This window comes from Pleurodeles waltl, chromosome 9 (assembly GCF_031143425.1).
Source record: "Pleurodeles waltl isolate 20211129_DDA chromosome 9, aPleWal1.hap1.20221129, whole genome shotgun sequence".
In the NCBI taxonomy this organism is placed as follows: Eukaryota; Metazoa; Chordata; class Amphibia; order Caudata; family Salamandridae; genus Pleurodeles; species Pleurodeles waltl.
Genome location: NC_090448.1, coordinates 1052665140 through 1052675722, shown reverse-complemented (window position 1 = coordinate 1052675722; position 10583 = coordinate 1052665140). Strand labels below are relative to the sequence as shown.

Here is a 10583-nt window from a genome sequence, read left to right as displayed (position 1 = left end):
ATATGCGCCGGATTTGCGTCGTTTTTTTTAACGCAAATTCGACGCAAAACTAACTCCATATTTATACTTTGGCGTTAGACACGTCTAGCGTCAAAGATCATGGAGTTTGCGTCATTTTTTAGCGTGGACACCTTCCTTGCGTTAATGATATGCAAGGTAGGCGTTCCCTACTAAAAAATGACTCCGAGGCATGTGCGTTGTATTTATACTCCCGGGCAAAAATGACGCCCGGGAGTGGGCGGGTCAAAAAAAATGACGTCCAGCCGCGTTTGCGTCATTTTTTAACGCCTGCTCAGGGCAGGCGTTAAGGGACCTGTGGGCTCGGAAGGAGCCCAGAGGTGCCCTCCCATGCCCCCAGGGACACCCCCTGCCACCCTTGTCCACCCCAGGAGGACACCCAAGGATGGAGGGACCCATCCCAGGAAACTTAAGGTAAGTTCAGGTAGGTATTTTTTTTTTTTTTTGGGTGGCATGATTTGTGCCCCCCTACATGCCACTATGCCCAATGACCATGCCCAGGGGACATAAGTCCCCTGGGCATGGTCATTGGGCAAGGGGGCATGACTCCTGTCTTTGCTAAGACAGGAGTCATTTCAATGGGGGTTGGGAGTCAAAATAAATGGCGCAAATCGGGTTGAGGCGAAAAATTTGCCTCAGCCTGACTTGCACCATTTTTTGACGCCCAAACTCCATTTTGCCCTACGCCGGCGCTGCCTGGTGTAAGTCATTTTTTTTGACGCACACCACTCCGCAGCGCCGGCTAACGCCGGCTAACGTCATTGAATAAATACGCCGCCTGCATGGCGCTTCAGAATGGCGTTAGCCGGCGTTAAATTTGCAGTTGTGCGTCGAAAAGTATAAATATGGCCCTATATATTTTAAAAATCCAGAGGCCCTGAATGTTTGGTGCCTTTTTTTTGTATATTTGTGTCAATTTAACTATTTGACCTTAGTTTTTACTATTTATATATTTGATTGGTGCGTCTATGAAAACTCACAACTCTGACTGGACATTCAAATCTGTGTTGCTCTGTAACCCAATTTATCCTCAATCCATCTCTTTTGTGCCAAGCCTTGACTGCTAATCCACACCTGCTTGCAGCGACAAGAGGTCTGGGGGCTACCTTTCCATTGCAGATGAACTACCAGGCATTATGGTTGGCGGGGAACTAGCAAACTCATTTTGTATATTACCTTATTGACTCTGGCTGCAGAGATTGGTGAAAAGCCTGACCTCTGAGAATTACAGCAGCATAAGAGAGGTAATTAGATGTAGTGACCTCAATTCATTCAACCCTCAAAACTAATAATACTTTCCTTTCAGCTATCTAACACATGAAACTGTAGCAGTTTCAGTAATCTTTCTCATAATCCAGCACTCGCAAGCCACCCAGCCCATGGTCCTCCTTAGCTTACCCAAACTTTGCCTTGGCCAACTCAATTTAGATAATAATACAGTTTAAAAACCTGTTTTGGGACAACTGTGGGATACTCCTGAGTGCATATAACACACCTAGCTCCATTATAATCTTGCTGAACGTTTGGTGGCCATCGTCGAATGGGAAGATTCATCCAAAACTGAATGCCCTTCATTATAGTTCCATTGCACCATATCCGCAGTTTGTAGGGCACCTGATTTTCGAAGTAAAAAAACAGTTTATGTTCACATAGACAATTCGCCTACAAGTTTTCTCAAATGGGAATATACAGGATTTCTCAGATAAGAGTTTAAGGACCAATCAATCCTCAAACTTTGATGTCATTGAACATCATAAGCATCAAGGAGGTTATCACCCACCTACTGCAATATCCTCTTGGAACCACCTGTCCCACAACAGTATACCTTGTATTTCATGTTGCTGCATCGGTAAACAACACTGGCGATAAGAGACATACCTTTCTTGTGCACTATCAAGTCCAATCAGCTAATCAGAACTGGTAGAAATTTAATTTTTCCTGCACCTGAAAGAGACACTCCCCATTCATGAAGTTGAAATATTTCTCTGCGTACACACTTGCTACAGGCGCTGAACTTTCACTGTCTTGGGGAGCAATTGCCAAGACTCTACACGTTCATCATGATACTATGAGCAGTGCATCCAGAATGATCACTGTATACAACTATCTTGATAGACTTCTGTGTTCTCCTTGCCACAGTCATACAAAGGAACACTTCAATCACCTTAGGCTTCGTAGAATGGTCATTGCTGACCTGAAAGTTCGTTCTCATACATTTCAAGAAAAGTCAAGACCATCACATAGGGTGGATTACAATTTGGCTTCAGATAAACTGACAGTTTGATTGCTATCATCAACCATGTTAAAGTAAATGAGTGTCTAAATTATCCTAACTAAATTAATGAATACAGCTGCTAATGTGTTGTGTAGGTAATCAGTGGCTGTCTAGGGGTCCAACGGAGAATTCTGTGCATTTAATCATAATGTTCTTTAAACACAATTTAATTTATACCTCGTGAAATAACATTTTCCCAGATGAATCCCTAATGGCAGTGATGTTTAGAAAGTGTATTTCCTGAACAACCATTCTTTTAGGTTTGTCAGCTTATTAGATATAAATTGTGATCACATTTCGTAGGGCCTTCTACTGCTTTTCCATACTCCTTCCATACATGGAGCTGCTCACCCAGTCACATTCCAACCCACTCACCTCTTGACTCAGATGAAAGTGTTATAATTCTCTTTTGACATCACAACTCGGCAATCTCCATACTTGAAGTTTGATCGCATTTTATTCAAAATATGTACTGATTCCTAACTCACATCCTTACTCAGATCAGAGACTGCTTTTATCTGTTGCATCTATCTATCTGCCTATCTATCTGTCTAAACGTAGATCTGTACTCGAAGTGTCATGGTCATTCATGTTCCTGGACCCAAACCTTAGAGCTTACCAAAGCACCAACTTCAACTTCTGCCATGTGATTGAGCTAATAAAAAAAATCATGGGTCCATTAAGTTCCTTCTCATTGCAGAGTGGTACTGGGCGCGTTGTAGATATTTTAAGCTGAATTGTTCAGTGGTCTGTAGTTACCCTGATCCAATATTCCATGTAAAGTTGGCTTGGGGTTTCAAACTCTGTTACTGGGTGGTGAGTCTACATAACATGCGATTTCCTTCACTCTCACAATCCAGAAGACTGCTGCCTTAAATTTGGATCAGCACAGTTATATGAAAATGCTTGCCTGAAATAATTTCACAGTCTTTAGAAATGATGGTTTTATATAATGAAGGCATATGAAATCCAATTTCAAGCATGCCTATTTGCAACAACCCTGATTTCTTAACTGCATTTAACATTTCTTTTGGGAAAGCAAGGACATTGGAGCTACTAATACCTTCGGACAACTTTTTCATGTGAAGACAAATTCAAATGTTATGATCAATTATTATAAAGTTATGGTAATATGAGGTGATTTTCAATATCCTTATTATGTACCGTTGTGGGTACGCTATCGCGCATGTTTCCCCATTTGAAACATGATGCACATCACTACTTCCCTGTGATAAGTTAGTACAAGCAGTATTCCAGTTTTTTTTATTACAGGCATGTCCTGGATGTCAAAATGCACTTGTGATAAGAAAATATTGTACAGCCTCGAGAGGGAAATAACACTCTCCAATGAACAATAACTTCTACTAGGTGCAAGTGTTATAATACACTGTGCTCAGACTCAAAGGGAAATTGTTACCCTGTAAATCCAGTACTGGATACATTTCAACTTTGCTATACAGAATTGGGCTCTTGGCATTCTAGGTGATGTCCCAGGTCTAGATACAGAGCCACATAACTAGTCACAATACAATGGATGTGGCCCCTAGGACTGAAAACCACATTTTAGCTAAGTCTTTCAGAACCAGAACAGGACCAGATACTCCAGAGATGACCTTCAGATGCTGCCAGACCATTCCATATGTGTTCTCCATAACTAGAGTAATTACAGCACAGTTATTCTCCAGAACTGCACTCCAGACACAGTATCCGGATACAGCACTCCAGATGAGGCCTTCAGTACAGAACACAATGATGTTAGATGTGGTTTATAAAAGAGAAGCTGTTCTCCATATGTGGCATTGTGAGCTAGACTCGATATTCCAGATACATCTTGCAGACCTGGATACAGCAATATAGGTGAGACATTACCAATGATGTGTACATGATGCATCTGTGAAAAAGCCTCCCCTTTCCACTGGTTTTTATCACACTTGCTTCTACATCCAAACATTCCTTCATATCACCCTGTGGGCTACTTGTCATTTTCTTTAGACTCTTTGACGTCATTCAAGCACTGAAGGATGTCCGAGGGCAAGGAATGCTTTGTTGCTGCTGCTAGTATTGTAACTGGTGGGATGTGCATCATGAAGTTTGCACTGGAGCTCCATGCAAGGTACCTGTTTTGTGCGGATAGGGGCTAATATTGCTGCTGTTAATACACCTGCGGTGTGTCCTTGTAAGCATTCACTACTGTTCCCTGTGCTGTACCTGTACGGGAGTTTTATAAAACTTTTCCAACGTGAGAATGCCAAGCATTTGGCTTCTTTTGTGTTTGCTATGACTTCTTTGGAAAATTTCTGGTCTGTTCCCATGTGGACATCAGAGGATGTCCACTTAGTTTAAGGAACCTGGCAGACTACTGGGCTAGGAGCCCAGAGGGTAACATGAAGTTTATATTAAATGTACACTTACTGAGTGCCCAGTTACTCATTCACAAGTGCATCTAGTCCTAATCATAAAAATCAGAACAAGGCATGCTACAGGTGCCATCCTTGGTGAAGTACCTCATGCTCCCCCTGTGCAATGTGACACTTGAAGACAACAACATTGCGCGTTTCATAGATTGATTTAGATGTATTTTATTGATCACCTGTACATTTGAAATATACTGTATACTGAAGACCAAAAATGAATGAAGTACTTAGTTGTGTTCAGAAGCAGACAAATAGCATGACTGACAAAATCACGGCTCGACTTACAGAAAAAAACACACATTGTCACCCTTGTGACTGCCTCTCTCTCTTGCGCCCACTATAAGTACAGACATATAGTACCTGTTTGGGTGGTTTTATTGCACAAAATGCAGTGGTATAAAACCAAAGACATTTTAGCGGTGGAAACTATTTCATGGGTTCCTGTGAAGTATGAGATTTAGCATTATGATGAGAGCCCCAAACCACTCTTCGCACCTTTACCATTGTCCATTATTTAATCAACTTTTCATGACAAGTGAACAAAACATAAACTTTCTAATTTCAGTCAGTGCACCTTTCAGAGAACAGCTTCAACTGTCTCTCCCATCAATAGACGGAATGTGTTTTAGCAATGCGAAGTTTGTTTTCTAAAATTCTGCATTTTTCTTCTTTTTTCTATTAACTAAAAATTGTAGCCCACTATCTCACCTACGTTTTTTCAATAAACATTTCTTAGTGTGAAATAAACAGGGTCTTCAACTCCACTGTTGCACAATAAATTTGCAATGTAAAAAACAGATAACGGGTAACGTGTATTATGGTTCTATATAGCCATCTTGGGCTTCAGGTGACATTTACAAAACATTCTGAATTTGGCCTTGTAGTTTATGTCAGCCAAAACCTACTAAGCTACCATCGGACCAGATTACATGGTTACTACCCCTTATGTATCATATCAGAGGAAGAGAGAGAGAGACACACAGGCATTTACATACATATTACTATTTATTCACCCAGACATTATTGAGAATTGCAGGCTGTCATCCAAATGAAATGTTTGAGGTAGCACCAAAGGAGGGGTTAAAAGCACTGTTCTCGGCTGATTAGAACACAAACAGCTGGAATCAGAAAAATATTGACATGATTGTGACAGGTAATGGACGAAAAAATACAAGTAATGCGTGGTTCTGTTTTGGCACAATGGGTATTTTCATACTCTTTTTTAAAATTCTGATTTGGCTTGCTTAAGGTCTTACTGCGAAGAGAAAATGGCAGCAAATGAGTTTGGCGACGTGAAAATGTTGTGATGTTTTTAAAAAGGGGAAATGCTCACCTTTAGTGCATAGAATGTCAATCACAAAAAACGCAGCTCTTGATTCTGTGCCCCTTTTTTCAATCACTAGGTGAACATTTCTTCTGTTGTTACAATACACCGTACATCTGCCCAAATAAAAAGGATTAAAAAGAGACCGCCAGAGTTAAAAATGTCCTCTTACTGACGGTTCTCGCCTTCCATGAATTAAAATTATGTGCATATAAAACAAAATTATCGCATAAACCATTTTTGTTTAAAAAAAAAAAAAAAAAAAAAAAGTCTTGCGTCCATCACTGCAGCTTATTTTGCATCTGTTCCTTCCAATGCTTGAAATATTTTTGTTCCAATATCTCCCCGGTCTGTTGTCTTTCTTTAATAAATATCTTTCGGATGGTGGGCGCCATCTTTAAATGTTTGGAAAACGATAGTTAAATTTTCTGGTGTTGGTGTAATAATACTTCTTCCCATCCAAGGCCGGTAAAATGGTGCTGCTGGTCAGCTGGGGCAGGTGCTGTAACTGGACACACAATACACAGTGTAAGAGTCGAAGGGCATGTGAGGTTAACGAGCATCTTTCAAAGCCTTCCCGAAATACTAACGTACTGCCCTTTAAAAACATTCCAGGACCGACTCAAAGAATATCAAACTTTCACCCACAAGTTTACGACCCAGCATGCGTGCAGATTTACGACTGTCTGGAACTAACAAAGCTGAGGTGGAGTAGTCGTGAAAGCAGTGCCAGTTACAGGCTTCCAGGCGAGCTTCAGCAATCTTTCTCAAGACACTGTGGCAGCATTTCTGCATGTGTAATGTTGAAAGATCATGTATTGCCTCTTTTCTTTTTATTATATTAAGGGGCTGATTGCGCCACATTAGCGTCCTTTTTTTTTTTTTACGCTAATGTGGCCCAAAGAGGCCAAAACCGCTTTGCCAAATTTACAAAGTGGCGCAATGTATTCATTGCACCATTTTGTAACCCTTTGCGCTACATTATGCCTGCACCAAGCATAAAGTATGCAGAGAGGCGTTCCCCCGTTAGATTCCCCCCCCCAACAGATTTCTTTGCGTAATTTATTTTGCAGCTTTTAACGCCAGCTCAGAACAGGGGTGAAAAGAAGGCTCCCATTGGTTTCAATGGGCTTTGCAGGATTAGCGTCAAGTGCAGTGCCACTTTTCTTGCGCCCCTTAGCGCCCCCCTAACACCACCATGTGTGCGCTATATCTAAGATATGGCGCACCATGGCGGTAGTTAGGGAACTAGCATCAAAATTTTGGACGCTAGTTCGGAGGTTTGCAAGATTAGCATCAAAAATGTTGACGCTAATCCTGCAAAGCCCATTGAGGCCCATTGTAAACAATGGTGTGCCTCCTTTTAACGCCTGTTCTGAGCAGGCGTTAAAAGTGCCCCCCCCAAAAAAATGACGCAAAGAAATCTTTTAGATTTCTTTGCGCCATATTTTCTGCCCCCTTAATGGGGGAATGCCCCTTTGCATACATTATTCCTCGTGCAGGCCCAATGTAGTGCAACGGGTTACAAAGTGACGCAGTGCATGCATTGCGCCACTTTGTAAATTTAGTGTGCTGATTTTGGCCTTGTTGGGCCACATTAATGTTAAAATAAACTATGCCAATGGGGCGCAAGGGCTCTTAAATAAGCCCCCTAATGCGCTTACACAAGTGGGAAAACGTGTGCGCTGTGTACATACAAGTGTAAATTCTGAATTACATCTGAAAAAATGAGCATAGCACGGGTAAATCAGAGGAGTAGCCAAGTAAACCAAATGTAAAATAGGGTACCACCTACAAAATAATAGCTTTTGGGTATTGGCAAACAGGCCTACACTCAACTAGATCAGGTGCAAGGGAAACAGTTGGGAAGAATATGGAAAAGTGCAGTAACATGTATATGTTTTCTGGAAGGGTGCACTTCGACAGTCCATCTGTGAAAAAAACAGTAAAACATGGAACGTTTTTTCCCCCTAATCCTCCATATGGGTATTAAACCCATGTCATAATTTACAGTGTATCATCCAATATAGATTAGTACATACGTATTTAATATTTTATGTACTAATAAATACATACTTTACGAATGAGTTGCAAGTCCATTTTTGTGAAACCCAAAAAGCAGCATACTATGAATACTCAGAATTGTAAATTATACACTGCGGAATTTACATAACTAAATCTGTACCTTTATGCATTTGGAACAGTGTACCCTTTGCTTTTGCCTTTATGCATTGGGTCATTGGTATTTTGTGGTGTAAATCTCCTATTAATAATAATAATTAATATTATTAATCGATAAATAGAAGAAATGAAGTAAGTTTACTTAGAGTAATTATCTGGAGTAGTGTAAAACACATAGGTTTTTCATTACTGCTCAAACTTCAGAACAAGTTTTAATGTTCTAATACTTACCCCTGGAAAGTGTTTTCTGGCGGGTCGAGTTGTTCGCCTAGTGACTCTCTCTGGTTCTCTTCCAGAGTCTGTATCTTCTCGAATGCTATCAAAATATGGATGTTCCAGAAGCTGCTGGCACGTTAACCTCTCCGAAGGGTCCATGTGGAGACAACCCTGAGTAAGAGATGAAGAATCCAAGAGATCTGAGTGATGCACAAATCAAGAACAACTGCATTCAGTCACCGATTGCCGAATGGAGGCAGCCATCTTCAAAACAAACACCAGAATGTGAAACTGGCCTACGTGTACATTCCCACCAAATCTCATGCGTGTCGGCCATCTTACGGGTGGGCCCATAGTGATCCACACTTCCCCTTTCTGCACGGACCCTTTGCTGGACATGCCTACCTATTACAACACTGATACCCTGGCAGCCCATCATTCAGAAACATTCAAATAGAGAATGAAGCATAAAATTGCACCGACGTTTCATGACTATAGATGGAACAATCTCTTCAAAGCTATGCAGGGACTCCTCACACAGAAGTTAACACATTACACGTCCCAACTGTGGCATGGCAGGGTTTAGCTAGGAGAGCAAGTAATCTCCCGCTGTATGCGCCAGTGCTACCTTTGAAGTGTCACCATGCAGTTTCAGTATTACGAGAGGACAGGGCACTCCACATGCTCTCCAGGGCTGGCCTCAACACTATGGGAGACTTGTACCCCAGCGTCTACCACATTAATGACATTTACTTACTACCGCGTCTGTGCCTCAATGCGTGAATTTTATGTCAAGACCGGAGGCTCCTATTATGCGTTACTTTTCTTGCTTTTATTAAACAGCAGCAGTCAAGAAAAAGTACTACAATTCCCAGAAGGCACAGAAAAAGAGCCAATGGGAATAAAAACGTAGTCAGAACATGTACACCAATCACCATGCACAAAGGGTATTATGACATCACTTGACTGCCAACAGCCCTCTTTTCTTGCTGCTCGCAGTCAAGTTAAGTACCTTCAAATTTCTGTATTCAAATGTTTTCATGTTTTATCTGTATTTATATTACATTCTGTTAATACGTTTTTATAATATATATGCTTAATGCTCTCACATGTTCCTGCCATCTTCTGCCTCCTTGTCTGCAAGTTGCAGCACGGTTACTCTGCGCGCGGAGCCTCGCGCGCTTCATTTTCCAACCGACTTAACGTTTCCTCACACGGCGGCTGCCATACTGCCGCGTCTGTGGAAACGCTTTGGTCGTGTTTTTTTCTCCCACATTACTAAACTCTAAATTTTGAGTTTCGCCGTAATCTTAGCGGCTTTCGCTTCCTTTTTTCCCCTCAGCGTTCTCAACGCGACCATGCCTATTCAAACAACGGAGTTTCATTACACTCTGCAATATTATTTTGCTGTCTACTCACCTCCTTTCGTCTCCCCTTCTGCCCGACTGCCAGCCTCAGCTTCCTGCTCCTCGGGTAATGCCCATAGGCGGGGTTTTCTTATTTTCTCTGCCTCCTCATATTTTAACCCCTTGTTTGCCAGATTTTTTAACTTTCCTTTTACATTTGAGCCTTTTTTCTTTATTATGGAGACAGATAGCTCTCCTTTAGGGCATGATTCCCCTGAGGATGTTAATTCTATCAGGCAAGAGCTTAATGCTTTTATCAAATCCTCTGTTCAGCAAGCTGTTTCTTCTTCCATTCAGAAATTGTCTAAAAACCTGGAGTCATCGTTTGCTAACATGATTTCCAGGTCTATTTCGGCCCAGGCTGCGGGGGAATGCAGTCAGCGCCTTTCTCCTGTTAAACACCCCAATTTTTTTTTTAAATGGCGCTAAAGACTAGTGAGGTTCCCTCACACATGGCAGAGGACCCGGTTCCTCACAAGGCTCCCACCAAGGAGTATAAAAATTCAGACAATCAGAAATCATCCTTAAAACATAAATCTAAATTAAAAAATATTATACCCCCCATAATCATTACCTCCATCCCTGATACGGATGATGACATGCCTGAGTTGGATTCAGATACCAATTTTTCTGACAAGGACGACAATAGTTCTTTATCTCCCCCTCCTTTAAAAAAAAACAGGTTATCCTCCCTGGATGATTCCAAACCCATATCCCTCGTAGACCCAGAAGGTTTCCCAATGTTTGAC

The 10583-nt window shown here is 41.4% G+C and overlaps 1 protein-coding gene across 1 annotated transcript in view; it reads right to left on the bottom strand.

Moving 5' to 3' along the window:
* Positions 1-6282: 6282 nt before the first annotated feature.
* The window catches only part of CDKL1 (cyclin dependent kinase like 1), a 259570-nt gene continuing 255269 nt past the window's right edge, over positions 6283-10583 (bottom strand). Inside the window, exons 9-10 of the mRNA XM_069208689.1 lie at positions 8444-8599; positions 6283-6539 (exon numbers count right to left, since the gene is read on the bottom strand). Of these exons, the coding sequence (XP_069064790.1) occupies positions 6429-6539; positions 8444-8599 (267 nt within the window). The 3' untranslated portion in view covers positions 6283-6428. The remainder of the gene's footprint in view (positions 6540-8443; positions 8600-10583) is intronic.